This window comes from Pyrgilauda ruficollis, unplaced genomic scaffold, assembly GCF_017590135.1.
Source record: "Pyrgilauda ruficollis isolate IOZ18807 unplaced genomic scaffold, ASM1759013v1 scaffold51, whole genome shotgun sequence".
Classification (NCBI taxonomy): Eukaryota; Metazoa; Chordata; class Aves; order Passeriformes; family Passeridae; genus Pyrgilauda; species Pyrgilauda ruficollis.
In genome coordinates, this window is record NW_024526711.1 from 194,105 (window position 1) to 218,859 (window position 24,755).

Here is a 24,755-nt window from a genome sequence, read left to right on the forward strand (position 1 = left end):
CTGATGAATGTATCTATGAAGAATTTATCTGTAAGTCCCCTAAACTGTAGGCCACTGAAAATCCCAGTTTGCTGCTCCTGTGTGCGTGGTTTTTAATCAGACATCAGCAAAAAAAAAAGGCAAACACACAGCATGCAAAACAACTGCTACTGAATCATTTAGTCTACCTTGTAACAGTCAAAGATGTGAGTACGGCATTCCTCAGATTAAGAGAAAACATTAGGAGTCTTTAGTTTTTCGGGCAAGGAGACCTTTTATTTTAATCCATTAAAAGAACCCAAAATAGTCAGCAGGTGGCCACATCTATCCATGTTTCATTAAAATCACATAAAACCTAAGTACAAAAGCACCACTGATTATTGCTCTAGAAAAACTGCATGAAAAATTCCAATACACACAGTAAAAACATCACCATATGCACAAGACATTATTTCTTAAAGCAAGTGTATGGAATGCTGATCCAATTTTACACATACCTTGCAATATTAAGTTGATATTTATATGACTTGGCAACAATGGGAATTTCTAAAAGCACTGTTATGAGAAGGGAAATGTTCATATACAGTTTAATATGTCAACTATCATAGTCCTAAAAAAATTAGCATTTACAAAATACTTGATAAAAATATCTTTTAAAAGTTGTCCAAGAGGTACATAAAATCAACCCAAAATTTTCATGGTATTTCATTCATTCTTGTCACCTACAGATTCAGTTTTCTGAGCCTGTGGAGAAGAAAGAAAGAAACTAAATTACTATAGTGAAATGCTATTAGGTACCTAAATACCCAAGCTATCCTTACTCCTTGGATGTCTTACTTGCAACAGCTCCAAACCTGTGTCCATAGGATATCTATGCAGCCGGAACAGTTACAGTCACACACTTCTCTCAGCTCAAGGGTCCCAGCTTTTCAAAAGCAATACAAGCCTTACCTGTCAGCTTCCATCGTTCACACTGAAAAGCACCACACTACCACCTGTTCCTATTCACTGCACACATGCTGAATGCTCTACCGCACCCTTAACTTTCACTGTTTCAATCTGCCCTTTTACTGACAGTGTGCTGGGTGGGGCACCTCTGGATGTTGAAACACTAACAGTTGAGCGAGATGAGAATCTGCAATAACATTATGGGCAATAAAAAGAAACATTATGAACATGCTAACAATGTCTGAAAGGCTGAATAATTAAAAAACACTGATTCAATCAGCAGGAGGTATGTGTGGAAAGTACCTCTTCAGCTTTATTTTCACCATTTTCAGATGGTGTAGTACCTTCCTTTGCAGCTTCTTGCTTTTCATCCTTCTTCCCTTTAGCACCTTTGCTGGCCTTTGTTCCAGGTTCCTTCTGACAGAAGATTAAAAACATGGCCATAGACATTGTATGAGTAGCCAGAACCCTGCATCTTTATCAAAACAACTTTCACATGAACTAAACAGCAAGTCTTGGCAAGCTTCATGTGCTGGACTGAAACAGAAAACCATCTAAAGGCTACCTGGAAACTGTAAACCCACATAAGTTACATAAAGACTCAACATTTCTAGAAAACAGTGGTGTCTGCTTCTTTAGTTTTTCTGATAATTTTTTCAGGGACACAAAATCCTGCCAGACTACTTTGGTAGAGCTGTCCTATGAGGTATATACAGGATATCTGTGTGAACAAACCCAATTACAGTATATTGAAAGCTTATTCAGCCAAACACCAACACCACACTGTTTGTGTAACTACAGCACTACACTTTCAATTAATATAAAATATTAAGTTAGATTTTAAAAATTAAGCTTTTTTGTTGGCTGTCCTTTTGTTACTTTGATAACATCTGTGATGGTCATTCCATGTCAATGAAAGAACCATCCAACACACTAGGGAGACAAATGGATAAAAGTCCTGCAGCAACACAAAGCAAAGAATTTATCAAAAGGAACTATTCTAACAGCCACAATTTCATTTTGAGATTTGTTCTTAATTTCTATGTTGAAGTCTACTATTTTTTATAACTCCTTTCTTTATGAACTTATTTATGTTTGTGATCTAAAGGTTAGCAGAGGCATAGGTTAAGTATTTAAAGTGCAATGGGATAAAATTTAAATGGTATTGAATTTACTATTTTACTTTAGTATTTAAAGTAGTTCTGATAAACACTGGATATCTTTCATGCAATCATTTGCTCCAGATTCTCCATGCAGATGGCAATAGTAGCTTTGAACACCTAATGTCTGCCTTTCTTCATTTACTACCCTTCCCCACTGATGCCCATGCAGGAGTGGGACAGTGAGGAGAGAGCAGTAATCCCAGTTCCAGGGCAACCTGAATTACTCCTTCCATCCCTCAGCTTCAATGTTACACAGCAGCTTAATTTGGGAGCTTACAGTTGGTATGAGCATAGTTATAACTCTTCACCTATGAAAGAACAAACTAAGGAATTGACTTAGCAAATTCATAGCATGCGAGCTTTTAACAATAAAAATTATCTCAAATCTGCACCATCTTTCCTTGTTTAATAGCAAGTTCAGAGTACACACTTGCTGTTTTCTGTTGAAGAGACCACGATTACTATACTCCTTAAAATATGATCTAGTTAGGGTTTGGAAAAAAAAAGACTATTGTATTAAAAAGTTACTTACAGTAATATCATAAAGGATTTGAGTCACCCAAAATAAGCTTCAAATGCCTCTCACACAACTTAGACTGGGTCCATGACACCGAGCTCATCCCACAGGTATGTGAAGCTACAGAACCTATCACATTCCCTTCTTTATTAACACTCTTTTTAAGAGGGGAGCAGGATGGACTCGGCAAGACTTTACTGGTAATTTTATATGATAAATCACACAATGTTTAAAGTCAGAGTTTTATTTCACATGAGGACTTTTTATCCTGCCCAACTGAGATGACAATAAAAGGACTTGAAAAAAATGGAATTGTGAGGAGCGCTAGACTCAGTGTCCAGCATGGGAGCTTTTTTCCCCCAATAAAGCAATTGCTATTATTCAACATTCCCTTAGGCACAAATAAATCTACAGTTTCTACAGTACATGATTTATATGCAAAAATCCTGAAAAGGTATTTCAAACACTAATAAGATTTTAATTTGACTGTAACTGGCCCAGAAAACCCAAACCATTCAATTTAAATATATTTAATTTCACCTTTAATTATAATTGTGCATTCTCAGCAGCAGCCAGGCTTCAAGAACAGATAAGAGTTTCTCAGTACAAAATGAAGTACTGCACCTCTAGACAAGGAAACAGAATGATACAGAGTAATCTCAAATGCTTTTGTAGAAATTGCTGGGTCTCAGGAAGAGTTTACTCAACCAAGCCTGTACTTTTCAGGACAGGTGTAGTAAAGGTAAAAATTCTTCTTAAACCAGCAATTCACTACAAACTAACATGGTCTGCATATCAAACAGGCAAGACATTTTCTTTGGGCCAGTAATGAGGCCAGGAAGGGGTGGAACAGAAAGCAAAGAATGATCTAATTTGCGGTTTTTTTCCAGGGAGGGGGGGCAGGGAGCTGCAGAGAGGGCAGGAAAGCCCATGCCTCAAAAAAAAAAAAAAGCTGTGAATTGAACTGTTTGCAACATAAAGAAGGAGTGTACTTGCTTACTATTGGCTAAAACGATGGTAACTAATCAGAAAGAGTATTTACCTTTGTTGTTTTCCTTGGTTTGGGTTCAGGTTTTGGTGGAGCAGGTTTCTATAAAACATTTTTAGTTGCACAACATGTTAGACACACCACCAGAAGCCAGCCTCCTCCACACCCTGCTTCCCCCCCAACCCTACATCTTCCCTTACTTCCTGCTCAATAGTATGCATCTAGAAAAAGTCTGAAAAACCATACTGCACAAATGCACTCATCTCTGTACACACCTGTTTGCATTAGTTCACTCATCTAGAACTGAAAGTAATTTGGGGGTCACTCTCTGGGTAAAACACAGAGATCAGAAGTACCTGTTAAAAAACCCCCATCAGCTATATTCTAACAGAGAAGAGGAACTAAAACCAAGTACTAGCAGTGGCATCAAATGAAGTCCTTGAAACACAGCACCTTCTCCTTTCCAGAGAAGTAGCTGCATTTTCACAACTAACATCAGCCTGCAAAATGAAATAAAGTCAATACTGCACCTAACAGACAGTTTTGCACTCAAGTGGGGAAATATATCTTTTGTCAGAACAACCTGAAAACCTGAAACCAAAAAAACAAAGATAACTTCATTGCTAGAATTCTTAAATACCCCTTGATAAGAACAAAAATTGAATCAAGCAAAATGTAAAAAACTTGTTTGGTCTGAGAAACCATATGTTCTTCGAAAAGGATATACCAGGAGGTACTATACATACTTACAGCTGACAGTCTTGCTGATCGTCTTGTGGGCTACAGGAAAAAAAAAAAAAAAAAGAAAAAAAGAACATCATTTTTACAGGCTTATGGGGAAAAAGTATCCAAAGCAACATAGTATCAGCATTCCACAGGACAGCATAAAATATGCATCTACCAAAATATGTGTCTATGGCCGAACACAATTCACATCTCCCTCACCTTGGACACTCAAAATTTTAAAGGGACAGAGTGATGTGAAAGTTAGAAATAAATGTTGTACAGGAATTATACCACCTAAACTGACGCTTCCTTGGGACTACCTAAAAACAGAAGTCAGACAAAATTAAGGGAGTAAAAAGCTGTTATATTTATCAAAGGCCTTCAGGTACATTTCGGGCAAACAAATCCTCTGCCAGGGGCTACACCCAAAATAGATGACAGGTCAGGGGCTTTCATACTTTTGTAGGTCTGGTCCATTTGCATATTGGGGATTAATCTTCCAATTACAGCTTCAGGTAATGAAGTCATTTACTCCAAGTTTGCTCCTTCCCAACACACTTTTGTTTACATTTCTCTGTGCCTGAGACAGTGAGGTGTCCTTGATTTCCACGCCTGGAGAGGAATTGTTTTGTCTGACCAAAATGGGAAAGTAGCAGCTAACACCCTATACGGAGTTTAGGGCTATACACTAAAGAATTGCAGGATTACAAATATATGAAAAATATAAAAGCCAAAATTCTAAGGCATCAAAAGCTCCACAAAATTAAATACCTCACACATACACACACCCCTGTGTGTATGTGTGAGGTATTTACACACACACACAACTACTTCTGAGTCCCTTCCTGGTCTATGAAAGGTTCACAAATCCAGCAAGCTTGACTACCTGTGCAAAGGACTGAACCTTTTTCATACAGACTTAGCATGATGTTTTTAGAATCTAGCAAATGTTACTTGTAATGGTGGGCACAAATCCCATCTGATTAACAGCTGAATAAAGTTAACATCCTTCTCTAGAGGACATCAGAGTGCTAAAATTTCAAAACATGAAACTAAGTCCTTCCACTTCCTCAGTTCTCCACACACTTGCTCAGAGAGTCCAGGTGCACAAAGACAGCTGCAGGATGAGAGAGAGAAATTATTTCTTCTATTTAAACACAAATCTCAAAAGGAAAGACTTGAGCCAGAGATTCTGCTTCTCTCCAGCTTTCTTTATCACTTCAACATACTTTCCCCTATTAGATTTTATTTCATCCTGCTTTTTGTCATAAATTTATTACTGAAGTCTTAAACTACTTGTTAGCTTGTTAGTTTGTTCACAATGTTTTTTATTAATTAAAACAGATTCACCCAGTTACAGAGCATGGTAAATAAACTGAGCTGAAGTCTGGTCTACTCATAGAACTAGAATTACACCTGTGGCCAAAATAAAGGGACAACCAAACTGCAACAAATATCCAACATAACTCAGCTCAAAAAGAGAATGAAAAATACTTCTAATTACATATTAAGCATTTAAGTTGAGCTAAAAAAAAAACCATGGCTCGGTACATCCTGCAACAGGAAAAAGCTCTTGTTAATATCTGAAGAATGCTGTAATTTGTGTTCATTGGAGCCATTCAAGAATTCTTCGTGGAAAGCAGCAGTGAATAGTTTAAGTCTGCATCCAGCAAAATAGAAATCAAAAAATACCTAAAGATATTTTCAGCTATGAAATATTTATGCATTATTAACAGCAAAAAGGTAAACCTCTCTTTTCTTGGCAATTTAGCATATCAACCACTTAAGAAGCAGCCTACCATTATTTTACAACAGTATAAAAAAAACATTTCAGCTGGTGAGGTAATCAAAGAACCTCTAACTCAGATTTTACAAATCTGCTTTCTTAAACAATTATTTCTACCTCTTTAACATTTAGGAACTGAAATGTTTTGCTAGCATCTACTTTTTAAAGGATAATATGTTGATTTAGATAAGTTATAATTCTCTCCCCTACCTCCTGTTCCATAACTTGTTTGCCATAAGAAAGTCAGCATAAACTGTGAGGCCTTCAAAAATGCTTGACAGCTAAATAATTTTAATTCTTATTTGGGGTTTGTATGTATTTTTATGTTATCTGATTTTAAGGAGGGAACTAGAGCCAAGTCAGCAAAGGTCACATTTTCATGTGCTTTGGGAACCTCTGTCCCCTCCAAACAGCTGTGCTAACCCAGAAATTAGCAGCTCACCCAAGAGGCTGTTTGACACTGGCCCGCTAGCAATCATCTATGGAAGGGGTCTATGAAAAGGAGCAGACAGAAAAACTCTGGGCACTCTCCCACTGCAACAGTTTCTGGCAATCTGAAGTTGCCAACTTTCCAACCTGGATATCATATACACATCATGTGTTTAAATAGTCCCCAAGGGTTATTTTCTAGACAAATCTGTTTAATAACACAGTACTCATTTACGCTTTCAGTTTCCATAACATCCCACGTCAATGAGTTCCATAATGGGATTATCACCATGTGGAAAACAAAAAGCAAAATCTTTACCCTCTGCTGTCCCTCCTTATAACTTCTTGCCTCTTACTTCCATTAGATTACTCTTATTTACAGCTTTCATGAAGAGTAATTCCCTAACTGCCTTTCTTTTTGTTACTAATTGTTTTGTCACAACTCCATTCTATAAAAGATGAAGAATCCTAGAAAAACGGTGTTGCTTGGTTTTTTAGTTTGGGTTGTTTTCCCTTTTTTAAAGCTGCTGTAGATCCTCTGTTTGTCCCACTGTACTTGGTATCCTTTTAATTCTATCATGGCCTCTATCAGGAGAGCTTCATTTAGTACTCCCTTATCTGAGAGCAAAAAAATCTTGTGATACACTGATGCTTACTCTGTCCTCTGGCATTTTTTCCTATGTTCTAGTTACTTTCTGTTTAGAACTACTGACATTTTCTAGTAACTATTCACTGTGATTTTACAATCTCTCCCCTGATTAACAGCTTCGTGACCACCACTGGGTTTCCCCTCCCTGTGTATTAATTTGCATTTCTCCATATTGAATTTCTTTTGATATTTTATCACTCGGTTATTTGTCAATGACATTTGACGCCTTCTCAGCCTCTTTCACTTCTGACTACTCTGACAATTTTTGTAAACTTCAGCAAACTTTGTAAATTCTTTAGTACCTTTTCTCCTACAGATCATTAACAAATACATTCAGCAGCAAAAGCCCCCCCCCCCAAGAATCCAATACTCTACTGATAATCTCCTCCTTTGTGAAAATTAACTTTCACTCCTCCATTCTCTTCTCATAAGTTTATATGTCAGAAATTCTTAGAAAGATCTTCAATACTAGCCAGTTTCTTTATGACCCTTGGGGAACCTTATGAAAAAGTGCTTTTTACATGCAAGTAAACTATAGTGCATGCCATTTGTTTACTTGCTACTTTCCTGATCAAATATGTTCCAAGATTTACAAATAGAGCAATTAAATATTCTCCCATTCTTCTCAAGGTCCTGGTTTGTCTGCCACAAAAGAAGGCAACCTAAGAAAACAAGTTCTCATCATTCTCTACCTGTTTTTTAAGTTCACATTAAGGGCTATGACAAACAAACTAGCAAATGCTGTTGTAGATACCAAGATATCACCAGCTGTCTTCTCTAACAGAATGTACTGTGTCCTTTAAACAAATTCAGTCAAAGAAAACACAAATGTGTCAGCTGCTCCAGTTTAGAGTCTAGTACCTTAATTCAAGACACCCTCCCATCAGTCACTTAAGCTAAGAATAGTTTTGAAGTAGACTGGCTGGGGTGTGTGCATTAACCCTCTTCTGCCAATCCACTAGAGACAGACAACAGTTCCAGGCAGTAACATACTACACTACCACCACAAGAGCCACCAGAGTTTGTCTATGAAAGCCCTAAAACTTTCTCAAATTTATTTGGTGTACTACTAAGTTGTATAAATCCTCAGTACACAAAGACAAAATCAAGCCAGATAGGTTACAAATGTGGTTTACTGTCTTTATTCCCACTGAAAACAGCTCACCAGAAGTGACAGAGAAATTAATAATCTTCTTATATAAGTGACTGCAAATCTCCAATTAAATAATTACATGCCAAAACAAATTAAATATATATATATACTTGCCTCTTGTTTAGTTACTTTTGCTGCATCCTTGCCTTCAGCACCCTCTGGAGACTGAAACAAAATATTAAATCAGTGTTTTTATTACAAACTTAAAAGCAGGCAGACAACAGCAAAACAAAGATTATGGTGAAGACTGACTGCTCTTTCATCTGCAACAACTTAAAGCAACCTGACAAATCTGCTTTTGTACGTACAAACAGCATTGTACTCAAACCAGTCTCTTTACCAAAACCAACTGAGGACTGAGCACCAGGTACATACATATCATACCACTTACCACCCCTAAGAGTTCCCATAGCCCATTAACTAAAGCATGCACAGGCTCCAGTGGAAGCTCCATCTCATCAGCTGTTGGTAGCACAACAGTAGGAAATGGAAATCTGAGGTTTGCTCTATGATGGCTTTTGAAATCCCCAAGAAATTTAACACATTTTTTTCCCAAACGTGAATTTAACCTGTTATGAGATGCAGTGAGATGAACCGAAAAACCACAGCATTACTGAAATTATTTATTTCTTTACCTCCTTTACTCCTTTTTCCTCTCAGCCTCACTCATATGGAAGTTTTAAAAGTATCCTTACATCATATCTCACCTCCTCCATCAGAAGAGCATAAATCAGTAAAATACTGAGATATTGACAGGAAAGCTTGGGACAAACATGCATCTTCTCAATAACAAAGTATCAACTTGAACGTTGTAAAACTAATCTTGCATAGGTACTAGAAAAAGGTTGGCTAAATTAAGGCAGGGCATGTAAAAATCAAGCTTCTCTTTTGTTTATAACTCAAGATGTCTAACTTCACATTTTGCAAACATTTGTGTTTCTAGGTAGGAGCAAGCAATACTTGGATAAAGAGCAAGCAGCAGCAGTTAGAGGAGAACTACAAGAATGGCATATTTCAAAAAGGCACTTTACAGACAGCAGAGAAGGCAATTTGGTGGTTGTTTTGTTTTACAATCAGTAAGGAAGCAGGCTAGTTATCTTTTCCCTTTTCTTTCCATTTCAATTTTAATTCAAACTTCCTCACAGATTTTGACACAAGATGTCTTGGAGTGAGAGAGCTGTGGTTTGGAGAAGAGAAAATGACCGGCTCGTTTGCAGCAGTTGACCAGTGCCTTCTCCTGGCACTGGGCTCTAACATACTTAGAGAAAGACATCCCCCCACCAGGGAATAAAACGTGGCTTTGTTACTGTGCACTCTCCCGACAGAAAGGAAGCATGCCACAAGAGCAGCTGCTTTAAAAAAAAAGCCGAGGACTGATCATGTAAGTAGCTTGAAAACAGCAGGAAGTTAAGCAGCATCGCACAGCGTAGAGCAACTCAGAATAGCAACAGGCAGGCATCCAAAATGGAGCCTCTCTGTTCCCTATGCAACTGCAGCCTCACCAGTCACCTGCAGATCGTTTCAGGTTTGCATTTCTAAAAGTCTTTCAGTTTGGTTACCGAGGAGTTATTGTAGCTTCATGTTGTGATGCTGGGAGCATCAGAAGTCAGAAAGAAAACAAAAACAAGCTATTCCATTATTCCTGTCAGTAACCAAGTCTTGTGTTCTACAACTTTCCTCTTCGACTCACAATACAGGATATGCTCTGGGTATAGCTTTTCTGTTGTCCATGAGTTCCTAAGATGTTTCTCCCATACGAATTTTCTCAATTCTAACAAACTCGTGCTGCACCCTTTCCCCACGAGGGAACTCAAATAGCATCCTTCCTGTCCTGGGCAGAACCTACTTATATGGAGTTCTCTGAGATTTTATAATCCTTTCCCAGCAGTGGTAAGGAGACTTTAGATTTACAGGGGTAGGGACAGAAAGATGGCATGATCCATTTCCTTTGGAAGCCAAGCTAAAAAACTCTTCATAAGCTAAACAAAGTTGACTGACACTCCACAATCAGGCTGTTTTACTCTGCTTCACTTTTAGGAATACTAGAGCTTTGAGAGAGGGCTAAATAATCCCAAAATGGCACTGCCACTTGCCAATAGCCTTGCAGGAATTGCACAAGAGCTAACTCTACACCTGCAATACTGCACAGTTAACACACAGGAATTTACCCCATTCTCTTTAACACTTATGAAAGAGGATTCTCCCGCATTTCTGATAGATAGGGCAATCTGATTTTAGATGCCAATACTACTGCTAGACAACAGATTAAAAAAACTGCTCATGAGGCTAACCATAGGGGGAAAAAATCATATTAAAATATTCTTAATGCAACCACAACCTCTGTATACTAACTACTGTGATATATTACATAACATATTTCAATTAAGTCAGATAATTAATGAGCCCAGCACTGGGCTCTCCCAGCCCTCCCAGGTTAAAAATTCCAACAGCAACTCTGAAGGCCACATAACTTTTCTCCATGGAGAATAATTGCAATTTCAGAGGTGTGAATAAGCAGTAAGGGGTTCTGACATGCTCTCATTTCCATTTCCAACCCGTTCCCTCCTCTCTGCAATCACTGCAGGTCCAGGCCTTTGGTGGCTGGGCTCATCCTCCCAGCTCTGGCTCCCCACTACGCTGGCAGAGCTGCGTGGGAGGCCATGTCATGAGTAAGGTAATTGATCCAGCTGAAAAAGAGCCTGCTGCCTAAACAAATGCATAAATATTATAACATATAGACAAATTATAAATATATAGTCTTCCCTGCTCCAGCAGAATAATTTTACTGCACAGCTGCACAAACAATTGAGTCAGTACAACAGACAAGAATGCAGTGGCACGGGGCAGCTGCAGGCAGCCTCGGACTCCATCTATTCTATGTATTGCAGCTGATAGATACATCCAAAAAATACACATGTCAGATATGGCTACAATGTATTTGTCAAAAGAGGAACAGAAGCTTATTTTCCCCTCTAGGAGTTCTGATGAGTCCCAGCTGATGTGGTTCTTCATACCAGTTTTTGCAATACTTTCTCCTCTCACTGGGGGAAAGAGAGATTTATACACAAATGGATTTGAGCCAAGCATAGCTCCCAAAGAACTTGGCATGCCACAAGCAGAGACTGTCTGCACTCCTATCTGGAGTCACAGGACTTTTATGTTGATATCACCAAAACCTTAAAGCCTTGTCCTTAACTCTTCCACAGGAACCCTGCCCCCATTTTTTGTCCTAGTGACAAACTACTGAAGAACCTCTGGTTTCAAAGCAACAAAATGTACTAAGTAACCCCTCCTCTTGGCACATTTTTCCTCATGACCTAATGCGATGGCTTGCCATACTTCACATGACACCCCAGCCACATTAAAAAGCACCCTGGATACTGTGCTGTACATCCTAAACCAGTCAGGAGCAGGAATACCCACGCTGAAAGTTTTGTGCGGCAAAACCCAAGACCAATACAAGCACTGAACCACTTGACAAGGGCAGCACTCCAGCCTCAGTAATTCTTCAGCTGTACTCCATCATATGTCTATTATATTTATAAAGTAGTCCCTATAGGCCTGCTGTGTGTGATACTGTATGGACGCCTACAAGAGACAAAACATTTAAAAAGCAAATAAGGGCACAGACAACAGTGATTTTTTTTTTCTTCGTGGAGGTACACACAAGGAAAGAAGATGACTGGCTATCTCTAAATATGCTTCTGACATTTGAACTACAAACAAGTTTTAGGTTCAGATGACCACACATTGTGTCACATCTCAATTAGCACTAAATACTGGCAATAAGATTGCAACTTAAGCTGCAGCTATGCTTTGCAAGATCTGTCACAGCTGCATAACTTTCAAACCATAAGACTGCCTATCAGTGATTGGCTTTTTTTTTTCCACTTGCTTTTACCCCAGCTATTTTTAAGAGCAATCCAGAAAATTATTTTGAGTGGATTGGAAAAAACAAAGGAATATTAATAGATGGTAGAGAATAGTAAAAATCCCCTGAAGGAATATTAACATTGAGCTTATTTGTATACACAGCTCTTTCACCAGCTGTGAAGTATACATAATAAGAACCAGTGTTTCCACACACCAAAGCAATACTGCAGTATCTGCAATGCCAACATCATTACAGAACTGTTAGGTTGAAAAGAGAAAACTAGACAACTGTTTTAAGTAAACATTTAATAGAAAATACAGGTCAGTTTCCTGGTTTTACTGTTCTTAAGGCAAGGCTACTTGGTGCAGATGCACTACAAAAGAAACATAAAGCTTAATTTTTTTTACACCAAAACCCTAAAACATAAGCAGTATATAACGAGAATACAGTAACCCAAAGCAGTGAAGATACTGATGTTTTTTGAATGATCCAAAGATATACATTTGAAATTGCAATGTCCAGCTTCTGGGTGAATATTTTGTTTGCACTACTATGAATGGATTTATTATAAAGAAGTACATTAAAAAGACTGAAAAATGAGAATACAATTAGGTGAGAAGTAGCAGTCAGTAGAAGGTCGGTATAAAATTAAATAGATGGTTCATTCTCTGAAGGATTTTATTATAAGCAGAAACTCAACACCTTGGCTCTGACGGGAGAGAAACTAGTCCCTTCATACCCCCATCAAAACAAAACAAACAAACAAAAAAAAAAAGCAGATGCAAATTTTCTTCTATCTATCACATTAAGAAGTTAGAAATTAGAAAGGCAGAAAGCCTTAACTGTCCTAGCACATGAGCATTCTGAATAGCATTTCCTCCCTTCTTTGCAAGCTGTTTGGTTCAGCCACATCTTGATACACTGCCTGCAAGGGGATTTGCCCATAGATTTCCTGGCTCACTCCTGCAGCTGCAATTTCCATGATGTAATGCTTTTGGTCGTTCCTCCTACAATCTTTTTCACCAACCAAAATAAGGTAAAAGCTTGGGAAAAAAAAAAATCAGCACGTTGCAAGAGGAACAGATGTATCAAGTCTGAAGTCTTTTTCAGGGTTTGTTGCACTCTTTCCCTAAAATTTTTCTACCCCTCATTTGCTTTTAACTATGCATTAGACTAAATTTAATGCCATGAATGGTTTCCCCATACATGCTATATCTTCTAATTATTTATCCTCAGAGCAGCTCTGAATTTTGAGCTAGTTCATAAATGTAATTAAAATGCTATTTATTTCTTGGTTTAGATTAATGAAGACTACATGTTGACTAATTTAACGCCAACCAACTCCTGCAATACCCTTTTAACTATTGTTTCCTCATTTAGCTCCTCCAGCATCTTATCATTAACCTTTGTTTACAACTAGTTCTTTGATCTGTTTTCAGTGCTCACTGCCAAGCCAATGTGAATTAGCTTTGCAAGTAAAATTAATTTCCCCTAATAAATGCTTTAAGAAATCAGGTACTCTTCACATGACACATCTTAATTTCTTTTTCCTACCCAAAGTCTGACCCTGCATGAGGAAAAAACTATGCATGCTGCTACTTAAAAAAAAATAAAATTCTGCCAGAACCACAAGGGAAGTACAGCATAAAATTGTTTAGTGGCAGGCTGGATTTTTTAAATACTTATCCAAAATTATATCTGTCTTGCTCTCTTCCAAGAAACGAGGTTGAGCTCTCTTGTATATTCATGTAAATAAGTCTTTCACAAAAAACCCCTCAAAACAAACAAAATCAACTACACAAACCCCTGTGCTACTTAAGTATTTATTCTTTAAGTACATAATATTTTAATATTAATATTAAAAATATTAAATATTTAATATTTTTGTTAATAATTATTACAATATTATAAAATGTAATTTTTAGAATTTACATCCATTAACAGCAGAATACCTAATTTTCTAATTCTTTGGGGAAGAATGTCAAGATCATAAAACTCTGAAAAGATGAATGGTACTTAAAGGTTTAAATTTAAAGACAAGCATTAATATCCCTTGTATTAATATGCTAATTACATGTTAATTGGGAAAAATCAGGGGAAACACTTCCTGATCAAGGTTTCCACTCCTGCTTAAAGATTCAAGCCAAGCAGAGTGCCTTGTTGACATGCAATGCATTTTCAAAGAATATACAAGAAAATATGAATACAAAAATCTGGCCATAAATCAAATCAATAGGTGTAGAAAATGCATTTTATTAAATTTCTTAATTCTTAAGACAGGTGACTTCTGTGAGCTTTATGCACTTCCAGACAAGACAGCAAATCAAGTTAGAAATGGGGTATTTCCAGATAACCAAAACCAGACACAATAAGTGCTTTTCCAGAAGAGGAAATTCCTTCATTGCACATTGAGTTTCTGCTATTCCCACTGAAATTTTTTTCCTTTGAAAAAGAGGGTCAAAGATTGACAAATATAATTGAAAATGCATTGCATTTTTGCAAAATTCATTTTGAAAACAGACTCCATATTTGATAGGGCATTTAAAACAAAATCTCACAACTGGTTTGGCTTTTATTTTTCCTTCCAAGCTTCTCTTCCCTGAAGTCAGTTTTTGAACATGACATCTACCTATGGCAAAGTGAAAAAGTAAGAGCAGTTTTTAGAGCTCAGACTTAAAAAAAAAATATATGTCATTGTAATTTAAAATTAGACATACAGTTCACTTTTCAGACAGTGAAATAATCAGCTGCATTTTGAAAAATACAGATCAGCCATGGGAGCAGGGAGCACTGAGCATTTGAAATTGTTCAGCTACCCCTGAACACCAGATGTGAAAATTCAGCTAGGTAGTGAGTAGATTCTTGTCTCTATATTTGCTTAACCATTTTACTGCCACCGTAAAATAAAAAGGCAGATTCAAAAAAAATGATGGATGAAATCCAGTCCCTAATATTACTTCTCCAACTTTCAAAGCTGATGACAGTTCTGCAAGTGAGATGAAGCTGCTGAACTCATCCAAGTCTACATATAGAGGCAATTTTTAAAACCTTCAAGATTATGTTCCAAAATCTGTATTTAAATAGAACTGATCAGATTTGCAAAGTAAAACTAGCACACAGTACTTCTGAAAAAAAAAAAAATTATCTAAAAATAGAAAATACATTTAGATAATTACTTTCAATAACAACTGATTCCCTAAAATAGCCACCTCTGATAAACAAAAATACTGGGAAGGACTGAAAAGAGGTATTTAATTCCTCTTCCACCAGAGGACATTACAGTGACAAAAACCATAATAATCTAGAAACAGGACCTTTTTTATTGTTGTTTCAGCTAACTGGTACTACAGAACATCAAACCTCTGAGATGATGATAGCAGGCACCAAAACCACAACTGGTACAAAGCCTTAGATACACCCATCTCTCACATCCCAGTCATGACTACAGCTGTGATTAAAAGCAGAATTTCTCTACAACAGCCGGAAGGAAGAGCTTCACAGGCAACCAAAATGCAGCTTCAAGAGAAGAATAAACTAAAATGTCTCAAAGTGGGCACAGGTGGGTTAAGGAAGAAATGACCTAGCAGAGGTAAATGATGATTTCCTTCTACAAACAGACCACTGACACATCTCAACCCTGCTTGAGAGGAGCAAAACACTGCAGAGCTATGTCCTTAAATCTTTATTTTCAATAATGGAAGCTACTATTAATTCACGTAGCATTAGGTCAATGGAGAAAGCTATGTGAGATGAGCAAACAGACCAACAGTCCCAACAAAGCTGGCAGTGATGGGAACATACACAATTCTTTTCTGCAGACAGAGTCCAACATTCTTAGGGAACACAGCATTTTTCATTTGCAGCTTTCACCGTTACCAAGAACACCCACTCTTTACTATTGGAAGACAGGAGCTGTATCTCCAAAAACTGGTAACTTCCAAAGACACCAAAGGGGTAAAAACCCACAAAATAAAAACCAAGCCTGATGCCTCCTCCCTCTGGTGCTGCAAGCATACAATTTGAGCACTGAGTTGCTCTGATTATTCTAATGAATTAAAGAATACTCCTCTAGAAACTCTGAGTTAGGGACAATCAAATCAAAGATGAATGCCTGGCTGCTGCTAAGAAGCATTCTGCCCTTCCCCACCTAATCATTCCTGCCAATTCCAGCTTAACTCTTTGTGTCACGGTATGGGAAACCAGATCAGCAGCCAGGTCTGCCCAAAAACTACCTCAAACAAATATGATATCCCAGAGGTTAAGCCAGAATAAGGACAGGAATGGGCATCTGGAATTTTTGCTTCTGGCCTGTATATACCAGTTTGAAATATCTGCTGAACTGCTGTCGAAACAGTGAAGTCCCACACTACCAATTTTGCTGACAATAAAATTGGTATAAGACCGTACCTCTTTCCTGCATGCAGCCAGGTGCTCATTCCCAGCCTACCCCTTTCTAATAGGTAACAACACAATCATTGTGCCACTGTGCACCATCTCTAACTTGGATCAGTAAAATCACCCAAAATTAAAAAAAAAAAAAAAAATCCAAATCATGTTCAAACCTGTTCAGCAGACAAGCTTTAAGAGTCATGGCACGAAAGACCATTCCAGCTTATTGAAGCACCTTTTTGGCTTCTGGACCATGGGATAAATCACAGTGCTAGCTCAGTGCAGGTAAAGAATGGGAAGTAGATGGTGGCCATGATGATCATACCAAGTGCTAACTTCCAAGAAAAATCTCTTGATTTGGTTTACTTACACTCTAGGCAAAAGACAATGTTACAATCCTGTCAAGCAAAATTCAACTTCATGCAACTTCTCTAAAGGAATGATACACTTTGGAACACACCATTCCTATACACAGCTACTGTTTGGGTTTAAAACAGCAGAGAAAGTGAAGTTTTCCAAGTAGGTAGCACAGAAGAAAAGCAACCTTAAACTAAATAATGCATAGGTATGTTCTACTTACATATATAGCTACATTCCATTTACACACAAGACTTTTTTATTTTTTAAACTTAACAATACTGATACTCCAGCACACAAAAGAACATTGCCCATATCTGAGTGTTGAACTACCATATCTAGAAAGATTACATGCACCTAGTCAATTCTGAAGTTGATGACTTACAAAGAGTTGATGACTTACAAAGATTGTACTACTATGCTTTAATGTGCCCAAGAAGCATGAAAAATAATTTTTAATTGACAATTCAGTGAAAACCTTGGAATTTTTAGGTTGCCCATTAAGTCCAACTGTATTTTAGTGTAGTCTAAGAAGAAAATTTATATACATTGCCATCAATTGCTAATAAATGAGTCAGATCTTTACTGACTGGTATAAATTTATCAGAAATGTTTTAGATCATTAAATCCTTGGTCAATGACCTTCTAATCTCCATAACTGAATAACAATAACAACAATAATAGCTAAGATTAGATAATTAGCTCTAAGTTAAAGAGTCTCTCATATAAAACATCAAAAATATTTGCTGCATGTATTTAATAGCCCTGTAAACTTCATTTACTGCAATGTGCCATAGCAGCATTGCTCAAGCACGTTTTTTCTTTAGTGCCACTGAACACTGCTACATTGCTTTGTATCCAAGCATTTCACAAGCAGATAAAAGTTTTTGATCTTTTCTGCTTAATTTTTCTATGAAAGATGCACATCCTTTGAGTCAGTCTGGTCAACTGACTTTGTTGGCCTTCTTGAAGTAGGCCAACTAGGCAGTTTTCAATTGCTTTTAAACACCTCAAGGTTTAAAATGCTGCAATAGTTACAAATCCAGTAAATTTCTAAAATTGTTAGTGGCAAAACACCCTGCTCCCTTCTACTACTAGGCTCCTGCAACCTTTTAAGACGTTCTGGCACATGTGCTCTGTTTGTCTTTCTTGAATTTAAAGTGCATTTCTGCATAGCAATCATGTTACCTGTCCCTGCAAGGCATGCTGAAGGTGGAAGTCCACCTGACGACTCTGCTAACACCTTAGACAGAAATTTGTCAAAGTCAGGGGCATGTCAGTGACAGATGCAAAGAAGAGCATCTTCTGCTGCTGCTTAGCCTGTTTTCCAGTAGTTAGGTACTGAATGGCCTAGGAGTGACCTGCCAAAAAAAAGTCAGATCTCTGACTTTTGCTTTTAATTCTCATGGACTGGGAGAAAGAAGAAAGCAGTCAGCATGAAGGCAGAGTGAGTCCAAGTAAAAATCTGGAGAAAAAGTGGACAGAATAGGAGTGGGGAGAGGGCAGTAGCCAAGACATCTGGATCTGGTACTGACTCCCTTTTCCCTTCTATTCTATAATCACCTACAGACTGTGACATGAAATACAGAACCTCCCTCATTTCTATGTCTCACTGCTAAGAGAGACTCTCTTGTGTTTTGTTCTAGGATGAACTAAAAAGTGGCTTCACTACAAAGAAAGCTTCCAGCCCCAGTGTTGAAACAATTTATTGGGAAGATGCAGGTCCCCACAACATCACTGGAGCTTCTTTCCTGTCAAATAGCTTCAAAATGAAGAGAACCTTTGAAAAAAGTCCACTATGTTACATATAGTATATCACATTGATACAGACCGAATCACAGCTGAAGTATCAAGACACGGAAAGGGATGTGAAATGGAGCTGCTCAGAACTTGAGTATACTTCATACTGCTGTACCATGAACATAAATTCAGCTGCTACTATGGTTTGCACAAACCTAGACTTCATTCCACAGACCAAAGAGCAAGAGCAAGATCATTGAGAGATAAAGCAAAAAAAAAGCTGTCACCAGCAGGACTTCAGCTTCATTACTTAATTGTTTGATCTCATACAAGTTGCTCCAACAAAATTTTAGAGAACTGTTTACTATTCCAAGTTCCTCAGTTTCTATGTACACAGTGCAAAGCAAGAAGACAAATTTGGCAAAGTAACAACAAATGTGCCACTCAAAAGTGCAGGATGTGCTTATTAGTGGAAAAAAAACGCCAGGACAAACATCTTAACCTGAGAATTCAAGATAAAGAGACCATTCTAACAACTTAGCAATTTATTTCTGTGCCTCATTTCCCCATTAGTGGATAAATATGGTTGACATTCTCTTTGAATATTCATGACACTTCAGAAATAAAAATTTAAACACATAGAAGAATTTCATAAAGAGAACTCGGTTTAGGTCCAGACAAAAAAAGCACAAGGAGAATTTAGCAGCTCTAGGTTAGTACCTGTAAGAGCATGCATTTAACCCCAAAGGTTAGAAAACACATTGATTAGATACCAGGTTGGCAAAATAATCAGTAAGGGTCTCACAAAAAAATCACGTGATCATGTAACTAAATGCATTATGGTAGGACAAAAATGTGGTCCCTTCTGACTTCTGCTAAAGAAGCAACATTACAAGCAAAATACTCAGTGGGTTTGTTTTTCAGCAGTAAATATAACCAAGTACCCTTGACTTTAAAGAAAGTGAATTTGCATAGCAGAACAGGAACCTGTCCTGTATGGTCTCTAGTTTATCTTCACAGCATCAATTGTACTGCAGAAACTACATTCCTGACTACAAGAGGCCAGCAAATAACCAACTGAAATGGCTAATTAGAAAACAATATTTTATTTTCTCTGAAACAATAACAATATTCAAAGATGGGAAATGATTAATAAAAAAGAGATGACTTAAGTTGCACTTAGTCCCCTTATCTGACTCAACTCCAAGTGTTTTCAAAACAACAAGTGAGATGCAGGTAGTATTGCACAGATTCAGATATTCAGGTTAAAGAACAAGTTGGGTCATTTTGGAGTGCAATCCCAACTAAATGACAGGCTCCCCATCCAATACTGGACAAGTAATCACCTGACCTATTATGTCTCTTAGACATGATGCACATTCATGACACAAGTGTCATTCATCTTGATGTCTGCTTATGCACTTGTACGTGACCATACCATGATTCTCCTTGTCATCAGGTACAGAATGGCTCTTTATCCTTTTATGGATAACACTGAGCTATTTTTACTGGGGCTGTTTCAAGGTCAAGAAGTTTGTCAGTATGACCCAAGAGCTAATTCCACAAAGACAAGTGAAAAGCAAAACACCCCAAACCATTTCAAGGCGTTCTTTCTAGCAATACCACAACAAGCATTCTGGTTTATCCCACACTGGCATGCCATTCTTCTTAAGAAAGGCCATGTTCACACCACAACATGTTATTACAACAGATGAAGGGTACAGAAACCTGACAGGAGCAGTCCATAGTTCAACCCCTTTTTGCTTTAGCACAGTATTTAACACCATCTCAACACAGAGTATGTTCTTCCTTTTCTCTGTGACCCTCAGACAATGAGTATACCTTGATATCCTATGCCACAGCCCTCTAGAGAAGGGGAGGCAGTTTACACTTTCTGTTCATAATATTCATAATGAACATAGGGCCAGGGACTTAGCAAGTGACTTGAGTTTACACAGAGATGAGAAACATTAGAGATGAAAAGAAAAGCAAACAAAAAAGGACCAGCCAGCTTAGATAACTACAGATACACAAAAATAGATACAGGTGGATTTAAGCCCTTTCTGCAATATTATTTATTTACCTACCCTTGAAACAGTGAAAATTTCTCATTTTGACTTTTGATGTTTATTTCCTTACAAAATTTTCCCTGTTAGAAGCCTTTTTATAAGTTAGAAATTTTAAGAGAAGAACTGACTATTAGTTGTATGTGATGGTTTTGTCTCCATGTCAAAATTGGCTGGTGTAATTATTCAGTTACTGCTGCATCACCAACTTCTCACTCTGCGGATGTTATTCTGGAATAAAACTGACTATTGTAAAATACTACAGTAACACTTTTCTTAAAAAGCAAAGCCATTAATCACACACTTTTCCTGGAACCAGTGCTTCCCAAAACTTACACTTTGTACATAATCTTTAAATGTAAACCTTTACCAATACAATGCTAACCAAAATAAAATTTACTATGCTGTTAAAACTCATCTCCACTGCTGTCATCCCACATACAATCTTTGTATTACTTATTTTAAATAATCTTCTAGAAATGAGACATTTTCTTATGAACTTACTACTGAAAGGTAGTTTCCCTTAATAAACACTTCAAAACAGACCACAAAAACCTACAGGAGAATCTTTAACTCTCCCTGCTCTTAGGACAGCCTGAAACATCTGTAGTGTAAGAATGCAGAAGAGCAAAGTAAGCAGGGTAAGAAGTTCACAAGGTTTGAAAAGTTGGGGGGTCCTGTGGATACAAGATAATTTTCCAGTTTCTCCTGGCGACAAGTAAGAGCACTAAAAGCACAGAAGCACATGAGGGTGCAATGACAGAAGAGCAAGTGGAAAAAAGGCCCATCATTCACTGACTTCAAGCCCAGTTATTCCAACCAACCCCACAGTTGTATCCATTTTCAGAACCAGAACCAGGCCCTCAACTACGAATTAAATAATTCAGCAGCATACTTGACAATTCGACATTTTGATACCTAGCACAAGGAATAAGCAAAGGACGAGCAAACACCAAGTTAGGTGCAAGACACCATCTACCTCTAACTTTATTAAGACAGATTTCAGCCCCAGCCCAGAAACGGTGCATTAGGAGGTCACAGGTGACATTTGGGAAAATCACAAATTGCCTTGCCTCGGCTGACCTAGTTAAAATTAAAGGACTGCAGCTATAATTTTTTTGTCATTGCACGTATTAGTGTCAAGCCTCTCGTTACACGCTGTTAGCGCCTAGCAAGGCGGGCGGCAAGTCCCCGCCGCGGATCTCCAGCAGCAGGGCCTGCCCGGGCCGCCCACCCGCGGGGCCCTGCAGGGGCGGAGGGGCCCGGTGCCACCCTCCAGGCTCAGCCCGCCTTCTGCCAGCGCCGGAGCGCTCCCGGCGGCCGCGCAGCCCCGGCTCCGCTTCCAGCGGGCACGGGGAGCCGCGGAAAAACCCCCACACCACCGAGCCCGGCCGCTCAGGGGCCGCCCAAGTTTCTGTCTCTGGGGGAAGGCGGTCTCACGGCCGGCTCCCTCCCGAGGAGCGGGCTGCCCGCCCCGCGGTGCCCGGAGAGCGGGAATCGGACGGCGGCGGGGGCCTCTCAGCCCCGCACGGCTCCCCCGGCGCGGCGGGGCCGCGGGCGCTCCCTCGGGAGGCGCCGCCCCCCGCCCCCGGGGACCCTGCCCGGATGGGCGCCGGAGTTGGTACATACGGGTCTGCCGCGGGAGGCGAGGAGAAGGGTGTAGTTTGTTTTAAACATGGCTTGCCTCTCCCCTCCTCCCTTTTACTCGGAGCCATCGCTCCGGCGCGGCGGGAAGCGGCGGCGGCGGGATCCGGCCGCCCCGGGTGGGGGCTGCCTCCTCCCCGCCGCGGCGCCGGAGTTTGCGAGCAGGAAACTCCTCCCGCGGGGGCCAGGGGCGAAGCTGCAGCCGCTGCAGCGCTTCTCCCCGGCGGCGGAGGGGGAGGAGGAGAAGGAAGGTGGGGGCTGGAGTTGTGATAGCGACTTCACCCCCCGGGGAGCGGGGCGACACCGCCCCGCGCGGCACCGCGAAAGTAAACAGGCGGCGGGGAGCGGCGGGGCGGGCTGTGAGGGGGCTTGCAACAGGCAGCAAAATGCCCGGGCTCGGGAGCCATCCGCGAACCCCAGCGCGGAGCGGCGGCGGGAGAGCGGCAGGAGAGCAGCGGACGTCCCCGGCCCCTGTCGCACGTTTCACCCGCCGGCCGCCGCCCGACCCCACCCGGGGAGGCAGGACCCGCCGCACCCCCGGGGCGCCTCACCTTTCTCTTCGGCATAATGTCCCTGCTCCGGGCCGCCAAAGTAAAGCGACCGAAAGAAGCTCCGGCAGAAGCGCGGGATCCGCCCGGCGGTGGCGGCGGCAGCGGCGGCGACACCGGCGTGGCTGGTGCCCGCAGCTGTGCCCGCGCCCGGTGCCCGCCGCGCCGCCGGCGGCAGCGGCTCCCGATTGGCTCCCCCGGCGGCGCCGCGCCCCCCGCCCCGGCGGCAGCGGCTAATCACGGGCCCGGGATTCTCCATCAGCCGTCGGGAAGGCGAACCAGGCGGAGGTCTGGGCGCGTCGGGCAAGTTGCGTGCGGTGAGCGGCGAAGAGCATCCGCTCGCAAACCTCTGCAGTGGTCCTTATACAGGTGCATTATTTCAGCCTGTCTGAATTTACCTTCGTTTTCTCGCTAGGTTCCGGTTTCCCCTCCTCGACTGAAATCAGCCGCAGTCTTTCTCCATCGCTACTGTTCTGCCTTTTTCAACCCGGGGGTTTGTTTTGCTGTGCAAATCCATTCATGCTCCAGATGCAAGCATGCTGTTGTATCAGGTCTCCTCATTACATTGCCCTGATAAATCACTAGTAAGACAAACCAGTGCCTCTCAGAGAAACACTCCATTACAAGGTGGGGTAATCAATTCTTCATCTGAAGTTCAAATGCCGGCTACCTTTTTTTTTTTTTTTTTTTTTTTTTTTAGTTTTAATGAGAAAAATAAAAGTGGTTGACTTGTTCACATCTTGAAACTAAGTGATCCCTCTCAAGTACCTGCAGAAGAAGCAGAACAAAACCGGAAGGTTTTCCAAGGGGTTGGCCGCCTGCCTTTTAACCAAGAGCTGTGGTTAGGATGTGCATGGAGCATCATACAGCAGTCATAGACCTCATTTTCCCTCTTTACCTGGGGGCATTTGAACTCATACCTCTTGTTCTCCCACAATGTTATTTTGACAACAGACTACGGTATCTCTGGAGCAGGAGAGGTTAGATCCTACTGTTGATAAGGTTTCAAGAGCTTTGTTGAGCTTAAACAATTTGTGCTAATTAAATAATTTGTACTAATAGTTCGCCAGGGCTAGAACTCGGCTGGGTTTGCTCCGAGTTACATGTGTAAACCACCAAATTAGGGGGTCACACCCACTTGTTTACATGCGATTCATGTATATTTAAATAGTTTGTACAAAGTGGTCCAGTTCCACGCAGAAAGACTGGAGACATGGCCTGTAACAGATGTCTGTGTTAATTAGAAATTCAGGCCCACCTTAACATAGTATATTGCCTGGGTACTGAGTAACGTTGGAAAGAAACAGGTCAGAATTACTCTGTAACTTAACTTTTCACTGTTTCTTTTCCCACCTATTCTCCATTTTTCCCAGGTATCTTTAGTCGTTAATGGATGATGGGAGCAACCCCCTGCATCTTCACTGTGTACCATGCATTCAGAAGGAGAAAACAGAGCTAGCCCTCCATTAATACAGATGAAATGTCACCCACAGGAGAATTATGCACATGTGCAGTGATTTATTCCTATGCCATCCAAAAAGTTTGGATTAGTCTCACATGTCATTCCAAACCAAAATAGTCTGGGGGGGGGGGGGGGGGGGGGGGGGGGGGGGGGTTTTATTAGTTCTGTTGTTACCTTCCTTATTTGATTATATGTCTTTTCCATTTTTGTCTCCCTACTTTTAGACTTGCAGGTTAATTCAGGTTGAAAGGAATCTCAGGAGGACGTCAAGTAAAACCCTCTGTTGCAGAGGGTTTACTTTACTTTGCCCTCTAGAGCAGGCAGCTGAAGACTTTGT

The 24,755-nt window shown here is 40.0% G+C and overlaps 1 protein-coding gene across 3 annotated transcripts; it reads right to left on the reverse strand.

Annotated features, from left to right (window-relative positions):
- Positions 1-240: 240 nt before the first annotated feature.
- HMGN3 (high mobility group nucleosomal binding domain 3) lies at positions 241-23,171 on the reverse strand. 3 transcript variants are annotated; one of them, XM_041480398.1, is made up of 6 exons: positions 22,960-23,171; positions 8,453-8,503; positions 4,346-4,375; positions 3,650-3,697; positions 1,272-1,344; positions 241-723 (listed from the first exon to the last, which is right to left on the reverse strand). In XM_041480398.1, the coding sequence occupies exons 1-6, from the start codon at positions 22,972-22,974 to the stop codon at positions 710-712; spliced, it is 231 nt and encodes a 76-aa protein (XP_041336332.1). In that variant the 5' UTR covers positions 22,975-23,171; the 3' UTR covers positions 241-709. The 3 variants fall into 3 exon arrangements, with proteins under 3 accessions (XP_041336332.1, XP_041336330.1, XP_041336331.1); XM_041480396.1 differs by having other exon boundaries at positions 1,231-1,344; positions 22,960-23,127; XM_041480397.1 differs by having other exon boundaries at positions 241-1,114; positions 1,231-1,344; positions 22,960-23,121.
- Between the last annotated feature and the right edge of the window lie 1,584 nt (positions 23,172-24,755).

Bases quoted from the DNA above. Each gene is read 5' to 3' on its own strand.
- HMGN3 (XM_041480396.1), bottom strand. The intron at 3,698-4,345 runs GTAAGTATGTAT...AATGTTTTATAG, and splicing joins GATCAGCAAGACTGTCAGCT to AAACCTGCTCCACCAAAACC. The intron at 1,345-3,649 runs GTAAATACTCTT...ATCTTCTGTCAG, and splicing joins AACCAAGGAAAACAACAAAG to AAGGAACCTGGAACAAAGGC.